This window comes from Lagenorhynchus albirostris, chromosome 1, assembly GCF_949774975.1.
Source record: "Lagenorhynchus albirostris chromosome 1, mLagAlb1.1, whole genome shotgun sequence".
Classification (NCBI taxonomy): Eukaryota; Metazoa; Chordata; class Mammalia; order Artiodactyla; family Delphinidae; genus Lagenorhynchus; species Lagenorhynchus albirostris.
The window spans coordinates 77,449,876-77,471,258 of record NC_083095.1 but is presented as its reverse complement, the minus strand read 5'-3'; the positions used below and the strand labels follow the sequence as shown (position 1 = coordinate 77,471,258).

Genomic DNA, 21,383 nt, shown 5'->3' with positions numbered 1-21,383 from the left:
AACTCCAATAAAAATTTAAAAAAAAATAAAATAGACGCAAAATAGAAAAAAAGAATAAATGTGCTCGTTTCATAAAGAAAATGATGAAGCAGTCACTTACCTCAATGCTTTAGTTGTTATGATAACACAGTGATACAATTCACAAGTTGTTACAATGCCCAAGAATGGCTTTAATTTTCAGCCCTGCCTGTCACTGAGTCTGATGACCACACAAAGCACGTTTGGCCACATTGTGGGCTTTTTCTTTTGTAGCATCTTTTTCAAGACTTAAAAAAACTTAGACTTCCTGCAGAATTGGAAAGTGTAGCCTGAGTTCTCTAACCCCCGGCCCCCAGGGCAATTTCATGGCTCTTCTCTCTGAGGGCAGAGGTGTGCCTGGCTCTCCCTAGCAGCCCTGGTACCCAGAAGAGGGTTAGGGTTCTGTGCTGACCATTCTGAGTGGCTGCCCCTGATCTCGGCAGCAGCATCTTCTGGGCAGTGGGTGGTATATTAGACGCCTGATTTTTTAGGCTAAAGCACAACAGAAAAGGAAAAAATAAGGAAACCAGACTCTCTCATCAACTCTTCACCCAGTCCAGAGTGTAGTGCAGCACACCCCCAGAACAGTGTGTGCTTTTTAAGAAAAGGGAGTCAAGGGGGCTGCCGCATAATTTCTGCCTCTTGAGCCCGCTCCCCGCAACAGGAGCGGGGGTCACTCACGCCCCCCTGTGGTCTCTCCCCAGCAGTGCTACTACGCAATTCGCATCTTTGCTGGACAGGACCCCTCCTGCGTCTGGGTCGGATGGGTGACTCCCGACTATCATTTGTACAGTGAAAAGTTTGACTTGAATAAAAACTGTACCGTGACTGTTACCCTGGGGGACGAAAGAGGCCGGGTCCACGAAAGGTAAGAGGACTCCTGAGGGGCAGGGTTGGCCCTCCCCCAGCGGTCTTTTTCCCTTCCCCTCACACCCCAAAGAAGGAAACATCAGCCTCTATTATAAAGGGAAAATGAAGCACAGGCTTAAAATCCTTAAGTAAATGGCGGGGGTGGGGGAGGACTATGGTGGGAGAAGCATTATTAGCCAAAATAAATGGCAATTTCATCACATGTATAAAACATGACCCAGGGATGGGAGATACAGATGGACAGTTGGGAAGCCTGGGCTCCGTCTCAGACTCCGTGATTTCTAGGCAAGCCCCAATTTCTACAACATAAGAACAAGACAGAGAAAACTCCCTGGGTGCTTGAGGGAAGTCAGTTGCAGAAAATAAGGAGATGTACCACATCACACAGCAACTGATGACTCAGAACTTCTCATCCCAAAAGTTTGTAATGGCTGAAAGCATAAAGAACATAAAACAGACATGGCAAATTTATAAATAATAACCACTGAATAGAAATTAGGGATTTCAAGGAAAATGTTTTAGGCACACCCATCCCCTCCCACTGGTCCATTGGTACTACCACCAAGGAAGGATCTTTAGCCAGGGTTGCCCCAGAAATGAACCAGCAGACCATGCCTTATTTCCACCTAAGTGAGATACTAGAGTCCTTGCCCATATGGCAGGCTTGTATAGAAATGTAATAAGTTGTTTCTCATGATAACTTTATCCCTACAAAGTCAGGAATGTTTTGCTCTTCAGATGCTACTGGCTCATCAGAGGCCAATGGCCCGAGGTCAGGCACAATTGCTGTTTTCTGGGGGACCATTGTTGGTGGGTGGTTAAGAGTACAGACTTTGGAAGCAAACCGCCTGCATTTTAAACTGGGTTCCAGTACTTACTAGAGGTGTGACTTTGGACCTGTTACTTAACCTCCCTGGGTCTAAATTTCCTTATTTATAAAATGAGAATAATAGTTCTAATCTCACAGAGTGTTAGTGAGATGATACATAGATAAGAGCCTACAACAGTGCCTCAACTCAAGTACTCAATAAACAGCACTCTTATTACCATTACTGAATGTTCATCATGTTATGAGACCCAGCGTAGATGCTATAACCAGATGCAGCATCTGGTTTGGTTTAAAGGAAAGTATGCGAAAGCAGTTGACCACTCCAGACTTTGCTCTTCAGCCAGAAGAACAAAAAGCACAGTCTCATCCCAGCTGGGTCTGTTGCTCCCGTTTGCTCGCTCTGCCATGCCAGACTGATTATTTTATTTATCCCCTGAGCCTCAGGGACCACATTCATTGTGAAAATTAACTGACACATCGGCACCTAGCGTAAGACCCAGTAGATAGCAGGTGCTCAGTAACTCTTAGTTCTTTGTCTTGTGCAATAAGTAAACACAGGATCGATTTTCAGATGTTTTCAGGCATTTCAAACATGGACCCTTTGAAATGTGACCAAAGTGTGGCACTTGACACTCCTGCGGCTTCTGTACCTTATTAATTGAATTCTGTAGTCATTAGTGTACTTCGTACTTTAATCACTGAAAAGAAGTAATGACATCGCCACAGTTTGACCTTAGTGGAAATCTAGCAATGGCTATAACTCTTTGGAATGAGCAATTTGCACTGGCCCTGCCTGAGGGCATTCACCCTGAGAAACCAGCCTGACTGGTGCCGCAGAGGAGGTGAAGGAATGCTTACAAACGGGATTTCTAGTTGTCTGGGAAAGTGATGGGCTTCTAGAACCGGAAAAAAACTGGGAGAATTCTAATCAAACTCTGGGCTTTCCAAGGCCAGATCAGATTGACCTTAGGAAGTTTAAAGGGGCTGCTCTAGCATCCCGTATAGAGTCACTCTCTCCTTTAGCCTGAGACAAATCACTTGGTGTTACTTTAAGCAACTGGGTCCCTCAGATGAGCCACACCAGGACTGGGCTTAGGAAGAGACATACCAGCTGCCTCCTGCCCGCAGCCATCGTGAGGGGCTCTGGGGATCCACATAGCACTTCTCCAAAGCCCACCCCGGGTTTGAAATCTTACCATTAAAAAAACAGGCTTTGGGGCTTCCCTGGTGGCGCAGTGGTTGGGAGTCCGCCTGCTGATGCAGGGGACACGGGTTCGTGCCCCGGTCCGGGAAGATCCCACATGCCGCGGAGCAGCTGGGCCCGTGAGCCATGGCCGCTGAGCCTGCGCATCCGGAGCCTGTGCTCCGCAGCGGGAGAGGCCACAACAGTGAGAGGCCCGCGTACCGCAAAAAATAAAAAACAGGCTTTGGAGTTGAAAGGCTTTTTAGTTATTATAGTTGGCTTTTAAAGCTAAATGCCTACGGTGGAGTTTTCTTTCTGGGGGGTGGTAGCCAGCTAGCTGAGAAAGGGACCCAGGTTGGTAGGTGGTGAAGAGTGCAGGGGGTAGGGCTCCAGGGAGCTGGGGTGGGGGTGGGGGGGTAGTACAGATCAGGAGGTGGGAGGCCATCAGAGACTAACTTTATCTACTTTGCAAGTCTTCCTGGGGCCCAGGCCTGCCATCCTAGGGAATGTGGGCCTGAGTTCTCAAGTGTCAAATGGCCTTTTGCCCTGGCACTGAAATGGAACTGAGGACACAGAGTTTTTGTTCCTGCCTCTTATACCAAATTCCTCTCTAAGTCCCCCTGAGGTAGTCATCCTCTCTGCACATTTATCTCCCACTTCTAAGGTGGGAGTACTACCGTCCCCATCATCTGTTTCAGAAACATGAGTGGATGATGAGCTGGGAAACAACTTGCCTGAACCCTCTGCTCTGTGAAGCAGATAGAGTGCCACATTCCTAAACTGAGTGAATTCATTTAAGAAAAAAAGGTTATTCGGGGCTGATTGGAAAGCTTCATTGGAAGCTTTGGGGGCATTTCAATCCTGAGTCTTGATTCCAAACCGCCCCCAGTCCAGATTCTGTGCTTTTTCTTCTCTCTGGCTCCTAGTGTGAAGCGCAGCAACTGCTACATGGTCTGGGGTGGGGACATCGTGGCCACGTCCCAAAGAGCAAGTCGCAGCAATGTGGACCTAGAGATCGGCTGCCTCGTGGATCTGGCAATGGGCATGTTGTCCTTCTCGGCCAACGGGAGGGAACTCGGCACCTGCTACCAGGTAGGGGCGGCTCCTGGGGCCGTGACAGCAGCATCCCCGGCCTGGTGCTCAGGGCACAGCTCCTCAGTCTTCTCCATAGGTGGCATCCCCACCACAGCACATGGAGTTGATGTACCCACGTGGTCCTGTGCCGTCTAGGAAGACAAGAGTAAAGTGACTTCCTTTTGTTCAGAGAGGGAAAGATCTCATTTATTGGTTGATCAGAAATGCTGGTCATCCTTGTAGAAGATGAGAAGACTTTTCCTTGGTGATGGGCTCTAAAAGGTTATTTGTTGGTTCCATCAGTATTTCTTGTGCGACTTTCATGTTACCTACACTATATAAGATGCAAAGTTTAAAAGATCAACAGAGATACTCCTCACTTTAAGAAACTTCTGTACTCAAAATATAGACCTATAAAAACTGATTCATCTGCCGGGGAGTATTCTCTTTGCAATAAAAGGTTATTCTCATTCACTATGGCTTCTTTACAGGGTGCTTTAAAATGCATTTACATAAATAATTTGTTTTGCTCTTTCATTGACTATGAACTTCGACAGAACTACTTGGGGAAGCCATTAATTATACCCACGTAGGTTTACCCGTCATTAACCACAAGAAGCCTAATCTCCTTTAAGCTTCATCTCTGATGGCCAAGTAAGCTTGGGAAATGCCACAAGTTATATCCTCCTTTGGAAGTTTCGCAGTGAGTGTTAGTACAGGAAAACTTTAAGGAATGCTTCAGAAAGAAACCTAGCCAAGCATTTCTCATATTATTTAACCAAGAAGAGCTTTTTTTTTTTTTTTAAAACAATTAGTAATCTTCTATAAGCCTAGAGTTCTACAGAGCATACTGTGAGACAGGCTAAGTTAGGAAGTCAAATTTCCTTCTTGACACTCCAAGGGTAGAATGGAGAGTCTCATGTACGTGTGGACAGAGTGTTATCCGAGTTCAGAGAAGGAAGAGCCTGCTTCCATTGAGAGTGATAAGAAAAGGTTTACTACAGAGAAATCTTGATTTTGAAACAAAGAATTCTTCCAGGTGGAGAGAGAGGAGTGTACTAGATTGAAAGAATGGCACAAGAAGCGTAATGGAGACGGGGGCATAGTGTATGTTTGAGGAACGATGGACAGAATAGAATGGGTTATGGTTCATAGTCACAAATTTGGAAAGGTAGGGAGGCATTAGGAAGAAATGTGGAACTCCTGAAGAGTTCTGACCAGGACAGTGGCAGGCAGCGTCCAGGGAAGCTTACCCAGCTACTGCGGACTGAAAGCATCCGGCTCCTGTGTAAAGGGCTAAAACCCCAGATTCCAGAATCAGCCCCAGGTTACAGCCTCTGGGCTGAAAAGCCCCTTGGCAGCAAGTGTCTGAAATGTTAGGTGACCAAAATCAGATGGGCAGAGCCCTTCCTGGGGGCCAGGGACGGCCTGCTGGTGTGGCGGTCCTCTCCAGGACCTCCTGCAGTGGGTAGCCCCCTGCACACCTCCTCTTCCTCCTGGGAAGAAGTGGAATCATCACTACCACCCAGCAACCGGGACCCCACCAGCCGCTCCCAGGAAGAGGCCTCCGCACAGCCAGGCTTTGAAGTATTCTTCCGGTACTTTCTCGTGATTCCACGTTCCCTTCCCCACCGGTACCGAGAGGAGGCTTGTGCACATTACTGCCGTCCTTCAGAATCCATTAGCTTTTTCCCATTAACTTTTGAAATGAGTTTGACTGAAGGGTCCTCCCTGAGCTACAGAGAGCTCCAAAGCATCGAATCACTTTTAAGGTCCCTAAATAAATAAATAAATAGCCCATGGCATCTGCAGCAGCAGTGACTTGCCTGCTTCAGGAAACAGCCCACGACGGCGAGAAGATGTTACAACAAAGAGCAGAACACATTTGTATCCCATCTTTCACACATGACACTGGGCTGGTCAGCTGTCTGAGCTGCACGTTGACACCCGCACCCCAGGATGCCTGGCGTGACTCCATATGCGTACAGATCCTGATGACTCTGCTCAGGGGTCCAAACCCACTCCCACCCTGAGGTGGGAACGGGGAGGAGGTCACGACTCTGAGCACGGACCCTCGGGAGGCTCATACCCACCCAGCCCCCTTCTCATTCCCGTGAGACAGTAACGTGTCCAGCCATGCGTCTGGGCTCCCAGCAGCGGGATAATTGTTATTCTGCAGCTGTAACCATTTTCATTTTTCAATCATCTCAAGAGGAGCAGGGCAGCAATATTTATATACTGGCTTTCCATTCAGAAAGGACCAGTAACCAAAATAATGAGAGGAGGGTTCTCTCAAACACTGTTTCTAGACCTCCCCGTTAATACTGCTACGCGATTTGAAAAGCTTTTTCTGTCTCACTTAATGTAATCATGGGAGAAATGAGAAATAAAATGTATGTACAAGAGATACTCCTCAGTTGCTGCCACTCCAGCCGCACTGCTCCGAGAGCAGAGCCAGCCGTGAGATTCCGATTTACGAGAGGGGTTACCCTTCAATTCAGGCTAGTTCCTATGCCCTGACCTTCACACGTGATTAGAAATAGAATGTCTGTCATTGCAAAGACAAAACATAGCAGCCCGTGATAAAAGGTACCTTAAACACAAAGGGAAGAAAGTCCGTGGCACTTTGTGGCAGCCTCAAGTCTGGCCTCACTGCTTATTCCATTAGAAGGCAGCCTCCCCTTCCAGAATGGAAGCTCCTTGAGGGGAGAGGCCATCTCTCAGGTTCACTGCTGCATCCCCTAACACATGAGACGGTACCTGGTACCTAGTGAGTGCTTGCTAAGTATTTATTATCAAACTGACCAACTCGGCTGGGAAGCCACTAGTTTCTTCATTGCTACCTGACAAGTTACCACAAAATTAGCAGCTTAAAACAGCATCCATGTATCATTTCATAGTTCTGTAGATTTGACTGGGTTCTCTGCCCAGGTTCTCACAAGGCCAGAAATCAAGGTGTCGGCTGCAATGAGCCGTCTCTGTCCTGAGGCTCTGGGCAGCATCCCCCGCAAGCTCCTTCACGTTGTCGGCAGGATCCAGTTGTGGTTGTAGGCTGAGGTTCCAAAGTCCCCATTTTCTTGCTGGCCAACCCCTCTCTGCTTCCAGAGGTGCCCACATTCCCTCTCACGTGGCCCCTTCCATCTTCAAAGCCAACAAGGGCGCATCTGGTTCTTCTCGGGCTTCAAGACTCTCTCTGATTTTCCCTTCTGCCCCCAGCAGGAGAAAACGCCTGCTTTTTTTAAGGGCTCGTGCAATTGGATTAAGCCCACAAGGATATTCTGTCTGTCTTATGGTCAGCTGGCCAGTAGCCTTACTAACATCTGCAGAAACGCTTTTGTCCTGTGACATACACGATCAGGGGACTAACCCTAGGGGTCAGGAGGGCCGTATTCCACTTACCACACCACCAGTTGCAGTTTCTCTCCTTATGTACACCCATCAGGAGCTCACCCTTGTGTGTTCTTGTTATTTCAGTGACTGAAGGGACGTTTTCATTGTTCATCGTGGTGGGAGTGTACTCTGCACGGTAGAAATAAACCCATCCCAGGGCACCCATGCTAGATGCTTTCAAGGACCTCCTCTCTGCAAGGAGATTTGAGGAGGGCCCTGGCATTTGACTGGGTAGTTTATGAAGTTTGCAGGGGCAATTCCTGAGGGACCTAAAAAGGTACCACCCTCTTCAGCCTGTCGCTCCCTATACTGGTACAATTTAGCTCAGCAAAGAAAACCTCTGGCTGAATGCATTTCTCTCTCTCTTCACCTGGCTGGTCCAGGTGAAGTTTTCTCAGCTGCCAGCCCTCTGCTTGCTTCAAGTTCACACATTGTTCTAGATGTTACCTGTTGGGTATTTGAGAAATCTGGGGCCAGACCAGAGATGGGTCTTGCCTTGTGGCCATAGTCACACAGCATCAAATCAGAATTTCCCATATGTGTCTCTCACCCATAAACCCAGATCCTGGCACAAAGAAGGTACGTGATAGGCACTAAATGATTGTCGAATGTCCTTACCAAAGCTTATTTCAGACATAGCCTAGGCAGTTCTAGCAGCCCCCTCCCTACCTGTTGGTTTTACTGGCATCATCCCTTCACATCACCCATGGGTACCTGAAGCATCAGGTAAAAGCAAATGTTTGATCTGAAACGTAAGCCTACTACAGTGTGCTCAAATGACATGTGCTGGGTGCGCGCCTGGGGTCTAAGCAGTCCGGCCTCTTCATCGTGAGCCGATGATAGCACCGGACCAGACAATCTTTTAAGTCACTTCCAGCCATAAAAATGTATGTTTATAATTCTTATGTCTAAATGCATTGAGGAAGTTCATTATTTACAAGAAGCCTGTAACAAATATCCCGGCAGAAAGGAAAACTGCTCTATTCATTTTCTATCGCCTGATAAATTGCCACAAACTCAGTGACTTAAAGGCATTCACTTATTGTCCCACAGTGTCCACGGGCCAGGAGTCGGGGCACAGCTTAGCTGGGTCCTCTGCCCAGCATCACACAAGACTGCAGTCAAGGTGTCAGCCAGGCTGCATTCCTTTCTGGAGCTCAGGGTCCTTTTCTGAGCTCACATGGTTGTGGGCAGAATTCATTTGCTTACATCTGTAGAACTAGGGCTCCATTTCTTGCTGGCTGAAGCCAGGGGCCAGCCACTCTCAGCCCCATGAGACCCCCCCTGGAACTCCTGTCACATGGCCCTCTGGCAACAAAGCAGTTTACTTCTCCGAGGCTATCTGGACCATCTTCCTCTCCCATCTGCTGAGATGGAGTCTTCTACAATGTAACCCAATCAAGGGCATGACAGTCGCTTTTTGCCATATTCTGTTTGCTGGAAACAAGGCACAGGTTCTAGGAGAGGGGATTGTACAAGAGGGTGACTCACTGGGGGACACTTTTAGGGTATGTTCCCAATACCCAGCAGCCCCTAATGTGACGGGTCGGGAGAGTTGCAAGAATGTCCTAATGTCTGAATTTGCTTAAAGGCAAAGGACTTTAGTTGGTGGAATTAAAGTTCCATTTCTTCTTCCGTCGTCCTCCGAGTCTGATCAAAAGCCCGACGTCAAGGTGAGCAAGGGATAAGCGGAGCCCCTGATGTCATAAGTAAATCAATCCACATGCCTCATCTCAGTGGCAGCTAAAAGGCAGCTGGTGAATCCCGCACCTCTTAATGTAAGAACTAAAATCATGGAGAGTGAGGAAGGGGTGGAGAGAAGTCCAGAGGAGCCAAGTGAGAGGGAACGGTTTTGAGGGAGGAGAGAGGCTCCAGGAGCAGCCTCTTCGTGTAATTCCAGGGAAGCGCCGCGTGGTCCCTGCCTGCAAAGCGGGCTCAGGGACACTTGGCAACCCTGGAGACATTTATCAGTAGGGCTGAGGTTGCGACGCTCTGCTGTAGGTCCCCCCGCTTTGCCTGACTGACGCCTGTGTGCCTTGAGAAAGGATACTGAAGCCACCGCACCACCCTCCCTTGTCACCTTCCAGGGCGGGAGTGATGGATGGTGGTGCTTGCTGTGGGCCTGCGGGGGGGGTGGGGGGGCGGTCTCCGTGCTCTGTGAAGAGCCAGCGCCTCAGCTCGTTCTGTGACCAGAGCAGGCCCTGCCTTCGGTGGCTGGTGGGTTGCTCCCCGCTGTGACGGTCCCCCTGAGCACTGCAGAAAGCTGCTGGCTTTGGTTACCCGAGAGAGGAAATGAAAGGGCGTGAGATCGTTCGGCCCCGAGTGGAGAGAGGAAGGGAGTGTTGAAGGTGGGAGCAGTGACAGTAGCTACGGTTAGGCACCGGGTCTCCGGGAATCTCTGAGCAGTGGGCAATCAGCAGCCCGTTAACTGCCCTCTTTCAGCTCAAGTTGGAGTGAGGGTGTTGATTGAAACACCCATGACTTAGCCCCCTGTGGGTTTATAATTCTGGGCAAACATCTGGATTTGTTTTGCTTTCCAGGTGGAGCCCAATACCAAGGTGTTTCCAGCGGTCTTCCTGCAGCCTACAAGCACCTCTTTGTTTCAGTTTGAACTTGGGAAGCTGAAGGTATGTATCTGTCCCCTCATCTAATGTCTGTGACATGAGGGGGCATGCTGACCATTAGGGGGAGAAGCTCAGGCCTGAGAAAACCGGGAATCTGTCACCTCTTGCTTCTCATATGCCTCCCAAACATCTACACTTCCATGTGAAATTCATGCAACCGTAGATAGGTTCCCATTTTCCCCTTCTCCCACTTCTGTTGAGTACCGAAAGAATTAATGAATGTTTACATAACCCATGATGTCAGGTCTTCACTGATGCCGGTGAAGCCCTCATTGGTCCCTGGATGCGTTTGTCTCTCTTTAATGTATGCTCATCCTTTTGGTCAACATGGGCCAGGAGTATTGTCCAGCCACTGAGCATCTCTGTGTTGCACGTGTGTTCTCCTCCCTGATGCCTTTCTGCCTTGCCCCAGAACGCCATGCCCCTGTCGGCAGCCATATTTAAGAGTGAAGAGAAAAACCCCGTCCCGCAGTGCCCACCACGGCTGGACGTCCAAACCATCCAGCCCGTCCTCTGGAGCCGCATGCCCAGCAGCTTCCTGAAGGTGGAGACGGAGCGGGTGAGCGACCGCCATGGCTGGGTGGTGCAGTGCCTGGAGCCTCTACAGATGATGGCGCTCTACATCCCCGAGGAGAACAGGTAGTGGGGGGGCCCAGAGAGGAAGGGCCGGGCCCGGGAGGCAGGGAAGCAGTACCCAGCAAGCCCAGAAGGGAAGGAGGATCATCCCCATTGGCAAAGGGCCCAAGACGACTGCTGATTGCCCCGAAGCCTCGGTTTCTCTTCTTTCCCTTCCCCACTTTGATTATTCACTCAGAAACAGCATGATATTCACAGTGACGTGTCTGCCACGGGGCTTTCACTGTAGCTCCGAGTACCTGCACTCAGGGATATTTCCATGCGCTTAATTAAAAACCCTAGCGTGGCTCAGAAATTATATGTTATTGATGGCAAGAAGGGGAAGAATGAGGCATGCCTAGCTTGCTTAGAGAACCAAGAATCAGGCTCCTGGTCCCCACTCTTTAAGAGGTGCTCCTGGGGCTTCCCTGGTGGCTCAGTGGTTGAGAGTCCACCTGCCGATGCAGGGGACACGGGTTCGTGTCCCGGTCTGGGAGGATCCCACGTGCCGCGGAGTGGCTGGGCCCGTGAGCCATGGCCGCTGAGCCTGCACATCCGGAGCCTGTGCTCCACAACGGGAGAGGCCACAGCAGTGAGAGGCCCGCGTACCGAAAAAATAAAAATTAAAATTAAAAATGTGCTCCTGGATTATGACCTAGATTCAATTCCAGCGCTATCACTTCCTGGCTGCGTGGCCTTGAGTGAGTTACTCATGCACTCCAGGCCTCAGTCTTCTCATCAGTACAGTGAGATCAATGCCCACCCAAAGGATTGCTCAGAGAGAAAAAATTCAATTGGGTAGGGAAAATCTAGTTCAGTTTCTGTCCATAGAAAAAATTAAGTAAGTTTTATTTTTATGGATGTTATTACCCCTTGATCTCTTGGACTGAAAAGATAAAGCAATAGAGGATGGAGGCATTTGACACCAGCACAGCTCACATTTAGGTATTCCACTGGGTCATGGGCAGCAGAAGGGCAGGCTAGTGTAGGGAAGGAGCAGCAAAGACCAGGAGACCAGCCAAGTAAGCCAATTGCAAAGTGTCCTCAGGTTCTCAGTGAGAAGCAAGACAAAATGGAAAAATCTAAGCGGAGCTCAGAGCCCCGGGCCCCCGCACACAAGGGAATAATACACAGCAAATAGATCTCTACAGTCAGGATGGAGAAAGTGAACCGGCTACCTGACTACGCCAACTCATCACAGGTTGGAAGGCGTTTCCTCTCTGGACAAGAGCGTGGGTGTGTGTTTGTTTTCAGGAAAAGGATAGCCCCATGGCTGATGGTAAACTGGAGATTCCATAGATGAGGCAGATGGTGAATTGATGGGAGGGCTTTAGCTAGGTCTTCTGAGGGGCTCTTACATCAGGAAACAGAGGATCCCCTTGAGCCTACAAATAAGAGGACCGAGTCACCTGTCATGTACCTGAATGTTTTCAGTTCTGAGTTGGGTTTTTCCCTAATAGTGGGGACTTTGATATTTGGTAAGCTAGCGGCTTTTAAGTCTTACAGACTTTTGAGACCCTCATAGTTAGAAATGGTGGGACGAATGATAACCCGTGAGAGACTCCTCCAGGTTCTACCCACTCTGCCTTCCTTGGCTCGGGTGAGACGCGTGGGGATTCCAAGGGTCAGCGCTCTGCTGAATTCTGGCAGTTTTCTCCCCCTGGAGTGGTTGATTGCTTGTCTCCTCCTCAGGTGTGTGGACATCCTGGAGCTCTGCGAGAAGGAGGACCTCATGTGGTTCCATTACCACACGCTGAGACTCTACAGCGCCTTGTGTGCCCTGGGAAACAGCCGGGTGGCTTACGCCCTGTGCAGCCACGTGGACCTCTCCCAGCTCTTCTACGCCATTGACAACAAGTACCTCCCTGGCTTCCTGCGCTCCGGCTTCTATGACCTTCTCATCAGCATCCACCTGGCCAGCGCTAAGGAGAGGAAGCTGATGATGAAGAATGAGTACATCATCCCCATCACCAGCAGCACCAGGAAAATCCGCCTGTACCCGGACGAGTCCAAGAGGCATGGGCTCCCTGGGGTGGGCCCGAGAACGTGCCTCAAGCCAGGGTTCAGGTTCTCCCCCGCCTGCTTCGTCATGACCAGCGAGGAACACCAGAAGCAGAGCCCCGAGATTCCCTTGGAGCTTCTCAAGACGAAGGCGCTGAGCATGCTGACGGAGGCAGTGCGGTGCAGTGGGGCTCACATCCGGGACCCCGTGGGGGGGTCCGTGGAGTTCCAGTTCGTGCCTGTGCTGAAACTCATCGGAACCCTGCTGGTCATGGGGGTGTTTGACGATGACGATGTTCGGCAGATCCTCCTTGTCATCGACCCCTCCGTGTTTGGGGAGCACAGTGGGGACACACAGGGCGGAGCAGAGAAGGAGGAGGTGACCCAGGTGGAGGAGAAGGCTGTGGAGGCTGGGGAAAAGGCCAGCAAGGAGGCTCCCGTCAAAGGCTTGTTGCAGACCCGATTACCGGAGTCCGTCAAGCTGCAGGTAACTCGGGGCAACCAGCATCCTGCCCTTGGAGAGAGCTGGGGAGGGTGACAGTGCAGCCTGGTGGTGATGCCAGGACTGTGGGCATTGGCTTGAACGTGGAGTGTAGCAGAGATGCTCAGGGAGAGCGCCCACTGGTCCTGCTTGTTTCTGAGCTGGAAGGTACTCCCTAAGTCTCCCCAAACCAAAACGAAAATACCAGCCCTCGTCAATAAAGCGTGTGCTTTAGAACTGTTTTTCTGGTCCCAGCGATGGATTTTCCCTGGTCTTCTCTCCTACCCTTTGGGACTAAAGCGCTCATCTGTGACATCTTGTCTGGAGACGGGGAGGAGCCTTTGGCCGTGGAGTTGACCAAAGGAACTGGCTTGTAGATTGACCACACTCATCAGCCGCTCTCATTTGTTGCCGTGCTCCGATCACAAGCCTGACGTGAACCTGTTACACTGGCACTCAGAGAAAGTGCCATCTGCGCTGGGCGTCCTGCTCACTGAGAGCTGCCCCCTCGCGCAGCTTAGTCTTACCAGACGTAAGCTAGCATCAGTGATGCACGGAAGAGGATGGTGACCTTTGTCTTCTCAGCACTGAGAAGAGAGAAATGAAAACAAGTAGAGGAGAAATTAACACAACACTGTAAATCAACTATACTTCAGTAAATTTTCTAGAAAGTAAAAAAAGAGAAAAGAAAAGAAATAGAGGAGAGCAGTTGATCTTAGCGGAGTGACCCTGGTTCAGGCATCCCTGGATTTCACTTCCTGTGTCTCAGCCACTTACTAGCTAAATAAATTTGCCAAGTCAGTAGCCCATCAGTCTTGGCTTTATGATTTGTAAAATGTGGATGATGATATAGTAAAACATAATAGTAAAATGTGTTGTTAAAAAATATAATTGGAAACATATTTTACCATAAAATATATTATAAAAAATAATCCAGGCTTCCCTGGTGGCGCAGTGGTTGAGAGTCCGCCTGCCAATGCAGGGGACACGGGTTCGTGCCCCGGTCTGGGAAGATCCCACATGCCGCGGAGTGGCTGGGCCCGTGAGCCATGGCCGCTGAGCCTGCGCGTCCGGAGCCTGTGCTCCGCAACGGGAGAGGCCACAATGGTGAGAGGCCCGTGTACCGCAAAAAAAAAAATCTGCAGTCGAAGCTCTCTTATCCAATATGATGGGATTGGTAGGTGGCCATTTCATCAAAACATTGAATATAGAGGAGAAGTACAACAAATTTTACATATGTACCTTAAATATTTTATTAAAACATAGAAATGTGCTATTCTGATGGAGGGCCAAGACCTCTTCTTTTTTTTTTTTTAATAATTGATTAATTTTTTTAAAAAAAGATGTTACCTCAAGACAAATGTAAATGAAAACAAAAATTACCAAAACCTATGGGATGCAGCAAAAATAGAAGAGGGAAGTACATTGCAAAAAATGTTTACATTAAAAAAAGGAGAAAGATCTCAAATAATCTAACTTTTTACCTCAAGAAGCTAGAAAAAGAACAAAGCAAGCCCAAATTTAGCAGAAGGAAGGAAATAAATATTAGAGCAGAAATAAATGAGATAAAGCAGAAAAACAATAGGAAAATGTCAAAACTAAGAGTTGGCTTATTTTATTGTAACTTTTCTTAACTCTAAAATTAAGAAAATAAGTATGCCTGCAGTAGCCAGTTTAATTGAAGCAGGTATCTATATGCACATGATTTGGGGGCAAGACCTCTTCTTTAATGTGAGTCCCTGACTGGCACATAGAGTCCCCTCTTTTCCATGGATGACACCTGTCATGCGCCATCTATGATTACAACTTTGGGGTCATTAAGGCAGGCTGCAGATTTAGAGGTAATTGAAAGCAACCTGAGTGCAAAATGCCTCTAGATTTTTATGATTTTCCCCAACTTTTTATAGTTGTCTAACTCACACTCAATTTTAGCATTTCTAAAAAAAAAAAACTCGCCTTTCACAGATGTTCCCTAGTCATTCAACTTGGTTTTCCTATTTCATTCACCCACCTGACTTTAAATGTTGTAATTATAATCACAAGTAGGACGAGCATAAGCTCTGGGTCCCAGTTCACCTGGCTGGAGCAGAGGTGGGCAGATGTGCAGAGACTGTCCTGCTAGGTGACAGCATCCCACCACCAGGGGCTTGTCTGTGCCCAGACACAGTGGAGAGTGTTCTTGCTCTGGGCGCGCAGGCTCAGCGGCCATGGCTCACGGGCCCAGCTGCTCCGTGGCATGTGGGATCCTCCCGGACCGGGGCATGAACCCGTGTCCCCTGCATCGGCAGGCGGACTCTCAACCACTGCGCCACCAGGGAAGCCCTGGAGAGTGTTCTTTAGTCACGTGTGATGGGTTAAGTGGAGGTGGGTAAATAGAACTTCTGCTTTAGTAAAAATATGAGGAACACACATAAAGTATGGCAAGTGCCTGGCACAGTGTCTGGCATGTAGCTAGTGCTCAGTAAGGTAGGGCTGGTTTTTTCTTATTAGTGTAAATTCTAATGGCGATAAGATTAGTTATAACAATCGATCATAGAAAAACAGTGCTGATAAACAAAAACAGTGAAACATGGGGAGGGAAGCAGAAGTCTCGCTTTCCCATCATCCAGCACCAGAAGATGTCAGGAAGGAGACCCAGCGCTCATATGGACCATTCAGTGGTGGTTTCCGTACTGAGCTTAGAGCCCTGGGAAAACGCTCTCCTACATGCTGTTCTCTGTCTCCACAGGCAGACACGCTCTCTGTTTAATGAGCTCATTTTCCTGTTGTTCTCCTGGCCCAGCGGTAAAGAGCTGGGCTCTGGGTTCAAGTACTAATCCAGAGTCATCCAGTAATGGCCAACTTGGATTCCAGTAATAGCTCTATGCTTACTGTGTGACACTGGGCAAGTTCCTTAAATCGCCTAAGTCTCAGTGTTACCATCTGTAGAATGGGGATGATAGCCGCTTTACCAATGTACATGAAGTATTATTATATTCACATGTGTGTACACTTTTGCAGATGTGTGAGCTCCTCAGCTATCTCTGTGACTGTGAGCTGCAACACCGGGTGGAGGCCATCGTGGCCTTTGGCGACATTTATGTCTCCAAGCTCCAGGCGAATCAGAAGTTCCGCTACAACGAACTCATGCAGGCCCTGAACATGTCTGCGGCCCTGACTGCCCGGAAGACCAGGGAGTTCCGCTCACCCCCGCAGGAGCAGGTGAGAAGCCCCTTCTGAGCCTCCATCCCATTCCTAGGGAAGAGCTTGAACCCGACAAAGCAGGGTACGCAAAGCCTTCCTGGGAGGTTGAAAGACCCCGGCCAGCACCAGGAGACAGGCTAGTCCTGTGCTGAGACAACTGGGAAGCCTCGGCCAGCTGTCTTGGGTGGAAAGATAACCTTCCAAAACCACACACAGAGCCAGGCTTCCTCCTTTCCGTCGCTCGCTCATGCCACCACTCCTGTCTCTGTTAGGATCCAGCTTCTACCCCTTAGAAGCATTTCTGTCCAGTCCTTCCAGAAGTCAGAACTCTACTCTCCAGCAGAGATCAACAGAATGTGGTCCGCATTTCCTGACTCGTGAGGGCGGGTGCACGGTCTTCCTTGACCGAGACCCTCTGGAATCACCCCACCGCAGCCCCAGGAAGACTGGAGGGCACGACATGGATGAGGGAGTCCTCTCCTGGGATGTGTTGTCTCCATTCTTTGCGCTACCCCACCTCGTAGTCAGCCTCATCCAGGTTGAAAGGCTGCTTTGAAAAGAATGAAAATCCTGGTGAGAAACTTGCAGATGAGGGAGGGACAGCTTATAAAATAATGGTCTCCACTCGTCGCCGCTGCTCGGCCGCTCACGTATATCCTGCAGGCCATTTGTCACAGCTCCCTCAGTTTCAAAAGACAAGATAGATCTTCCAGTGAAGAAATTCATTTTCTGTCGTCGAAACCAAATCTTTGGATCTTATATATAGTTAATAAGCAGCCTATCCATAAATTGTTGTCGATATAATTACCACCATTTTGTAACAATGGCGAGGCCATCACAGCATGGTCCAGTTACGTTCCTAAAACCTAGTTTATAGGCTATAGATACTTATATTGGCTTAAAAATGAACCACCTATCTTGGCTTTTTAAGATTCCTTTGAATGATACTGGCCTTGATACAGAGCAGACAGAGCTTCACATCTCTTTGCTAGAGGCAAAATGCGAAGGCCCTGTGGGTTGGTGAGAGCAGGTACTTTGCACTGTGGTGAGGAAAATGCAGTGAGTGTGAATTATTCTTTTTTTTTTTTTGCTGTACGCGGGCCTCTCACCGTTGTGGTCTCTCCCGTTGCGGAGCACAAGCTCCGGACTCACAAGCCCAGCGGCCATGACTCACGGGCCCAGCTTCTCTGCAGCATGTGGGATCCTCCCAGACCGGGGCACGAACCCGCGTCCCCTGCATCGGCAGGCAGACTCCCAACCACCGCACCACCAGGGAAGCCCAGTGTGAATTATTCTTGAAGGCTTTACAGATGTTGTCAGGCTGCTTTTAGACTAGCAACAGGTGCGAACATTCCCTCTTTCCCTGGGCAGAGGCTGACTTGTATTTGTGAAAAGTGGGAAGGTGGATGAAGTGGTGATTAAAACACTGCTGTTGGCTTCAGAGCCTGGCTCCCATTCCGGCTCCGCCATCACTCACCGGGTAGTCTTGGGTGCATTACTTCTCTTTGTCTCTCAGTTTCTTCAGGCTGCAAAATGTGGATAATGTTTGTGAGAAACCTATGAGATAATTCATTTAGATCGCTTAGCAGGTAATCTGTCAGGTAGTAAACATTCTGTAAGTACTACAAGCTCTCATTAGTTTTAGTGTCAGAGGTATTTGCATTTGCCTCATGCCCTGTACTATGACCTTCTGTCAGTGAGCCAGTGACTAGAGTTTCTGCATGTTTTCTGACATCTCCTCAAGCCAGCCGGGACTTGGTTGTCCATCTGATACCGTCATCCCCATAGACACAGCTCATGATCCTGGATCCTAGAAGGGCCCTGCTGGCTCCACCCTCTTCTAGCCCCATTCTGCCTCCTTATCTTCTCTTCTGTCATCTTTGGGACCTACCATCACTTCCTTCTTTAGCCTTCTAGACAGTCCTCTGAACAATCATTTCAGACCCATTTCAGAAGTCTGTATCTCAAGAACTTGAGCAGACCTCAGAATCCCTGGAAGGCTGAATAAAACACAGATTGCTGGTCCCACCTCTAGGGTTTCTAATTCAGTAGGTCTAAGGTAAGGCCTGAGAATTTGCATGTTTAGCGAGTTTCCAGGCTATGCTGATGCTGCTGGTCTAGAAATGAAATAAAAGCAGGGACCCTGTTACCAAATTCAGCTGTCCCATCTGCCACCCCTCCCAGAGTATTCATTTCTAGAAGGAACCTACCCATAGAACTTTCTGAGTAATTAAGAATTTAATATTGATAAAGGATAAGGAGGGTTTCAATTTCAGGGCAGAGGAATGCAAAATCACTTGGAATATAGGATACACAGGAATTAGAATTTTAAAACAGTGATATGATTACCTCATTCTTCTGTAACTTGTGAGGATAAAATAGAGGTTTTCAGCCCTATATCCATACACTATTCAGAGAGATGAAAAAAACATACTTGGGGGATGTAACTAAGTACAAAATTAGGTAAAGCGAAGATTAGTCCAGTGATTGTTGGCAAATTAGCCAAGCACAGCTTGCAAGCCTTTCACTTTGAAAAGGACTTTCATTAAAGGGGATGATGACCTGGCAGAAAAGTCAGTTCACTCCCCTTTTGGTTACGCCCTGAGGGCTGATGGACCACTTGCTTCCTAAGTGTTGCAACAAAAGAAAGATCATTCAGTAAGAAATTAACTTTCAGATTCTTGAAATCAGACCTTCAGATCTGATTTTTATTTAATAAACAACCCATCCATATATGTTGCTGATATAATTACCATAATTTAACATTGTGGAATAACCACAAAAATCACTTTTCCAATCTGTTTTATCCATATTATTTTATTACAAACAATACCTCTACCTTCTGCCAGAAACTTGTTTGCAGTAGAAGCTTTGAAAAAGTATCTTCCTAACAATATTAAATAAGGTTCATGGTTTAATAAATGAAACTGTAAATTTTTTTCACCTAGATATCCTAAACAAAAGTAGAAAATACCCCTTTGCCTGGTGTTTGGGTTACTCTGCCTGACACAGCAAAATGGACAAGATTACCTCTAGCTATTACTTCAGTGCCTCGAGATATTCACTAACCTGGGGTCATGGGTCTGTGGAAGAATTTAGACATCCAGAAATCTTAGTGACAGCTTTATTTTCACCAACTTTTCATTAATTTCTAAGAGCATTTCTTTCAGTTATTGATATAGGCGGCAAAGCAAGTACCTAACCTCGTCACCCACAGAAACTACATATTTTTTCATATTACAGAGTTCTAATACCTTGAAATATCATTTGCATTCATCACTACTTCAAGATCTCAGTGCATGTGAGACCTGCTGCTAGATCTTTTTGTATATATGTTACTGTATCACAAATTTGTTTTTTATCATCTTGATAACTAGATTGCAGTATAATTGTTTCTCTTTGTAATCCTCTCTGTTTTGTTTTAGGTATTTAAAATATTAATCTGAGAAAAAATCCATGGGTTTCACTAGACTGTCAGAGTGGTCCATGGCACAGAAACAGTTAAGCATCTCTGACGCAAAACTATAGAGGAAAAGATGACAGGCTGGCTGCAAAACATAAAACCTACATGTCAAAAAAAATTCTGTAAACAAAATTAAAAGCTCACTAAAAACTGGGAAAAGTATTTGGAGTATATATTACCAAGAGTTAATAAACTGCAGATGTGCAAAGCACTCGCCGATTAATTTTTAAAAAGATAATCACACAACAGAAAAATGGAGGAAGAACATGGATGGAAAATACATAAACTGTGAGATAAAAACAGTCCTTCTGTGTGGAAAAGCAAAGTTCAACCTCACCAATTAAAGGCGAATTAAAGGAACAGAGGGCTTCTCTGGTGATGCAGTGGTTAAGAATCCGCCTGCAAAATCAGGGGACGTGGATTCGAGCCCTGGTCAAGGAAGATCCACATGCCGCGGAGCAACAAAGCCCCTGCACCACAATGACTGAGCCTGCACTCTAGAGCCCACAAGCCACAGCTACTGATGCTACGCTCCACAACTACTGAAGCCCGCGCACCCAAGAGCCCATGCTCTACAACAAGAGAAGCCACTGCAATGAGAGGCCCGCACACTGCAACAAAGAGTAGCCCCAGCTCACCGCAGCTAGAGAAAGCCTGCGCACAGCAATGAAGACCCAACATAGCCAAAAATAAATAAATAAAATAAATGAATTAAAAAGATTAGGACTGTTTTAAAAAAATGAAAAATAAAAGGAACAGAGATATGACATTTTTCACCCATTAAATTGGAAACTATTTGAAAATATGTTAACTCTCACTACCATAATGGAGATGGCAAAGTAATACACACTCTTGTATAAATTTGGTATTAATGCAAATTGTTGTGAGCTTTCTGGAGAGCAGTCTGGCAATTAATATCAAAAGCCATTAAAATGGCAGCTCCAGTTGGAATTACTGGGTGGTGCATGCCAACGTGACTGCGCTGGTAGTGAGAGGTGCTTGGGTCATGCAGAGGCCTGTGGACTTTGCAATGGTCCCACAGAGACTTTGATGTAAGAAGCGGCCATGCAGCTGAGAGGGTCTTGGTGCTCCGGCCGGGTGTCAGGCCTGAGCTGCCAAGGTGGGAGAGCTGAGTCCAGGACATTGGACGACCAGAGACCTCCGTGCCCCATGTAATATTAATCAGCGAGAGCTCTCCCAAAGAGCTCCATCTCAATGCTAAGACCCAGCTCCACCCACCGGGCAGCAAGCTTCAGTGCTGAATGCTCTATGCCAAACAACTAGCAAGACAGGAACACAACCCCACCCATTAGCAGAGAGGCTGCCTAAAGTTATACTAAGATCACAGACACCCCAAAACACCACCAGACGTGACCCTGCCTACCAGAGGGACAAGATCCAGCCCCACCCACCGGAACACAGGCACCAGTCCCCCCCTGCCAGGAAGCCTACACAAACAACTAAACCAACCTCACCAACTGGGGCAGACACCAGAAATAAGAGGAGCTACAAACCTGCAGGCTGGGAAAAGGAGACCCCAAACACAGTAAGTTAAACAAAATGAGATGACAGAGGAATATGCAGCAGGTGAAGGAGGAAGGTTTTTACCCACCAGACCAAACAAATGAAGAGGAAATAGATAGTCTACCTGA

General features: G+C 47.9%; 1 protein-coding gene across 1 annotated transcript in view; it reads left to right on the top strand.

Annotated features, from left to right (window-relative positions):
* The window catches only part of RYR3 (ryanodine receptor 3), a 563,044-nt gene that overhangs the window by 359,009 nt on the left and 182,652 nt on the right, over nucleotides 1-21,383 (top strand). The window contains 6 exon segments of the mRNA XM_060146948.1: nucleotides 723-886; nucleotides 3,827-3,992; nucleotides 9,905-9,991; nucleotides 10,401-10,627; nucleotides 12,296-13,091; nucleotides 16,086-16,286. Of these exon segments, the coding sequence (XP_060002931.1) occupies nucleotides 723-886; nucleotides 3,827-3,992; nucleotides 9,905-9,991; nucleotides 10,401-10,627; nucleotides 12,296-13,091; nucleotides 16,086-16,286 (1,641 nt within the window).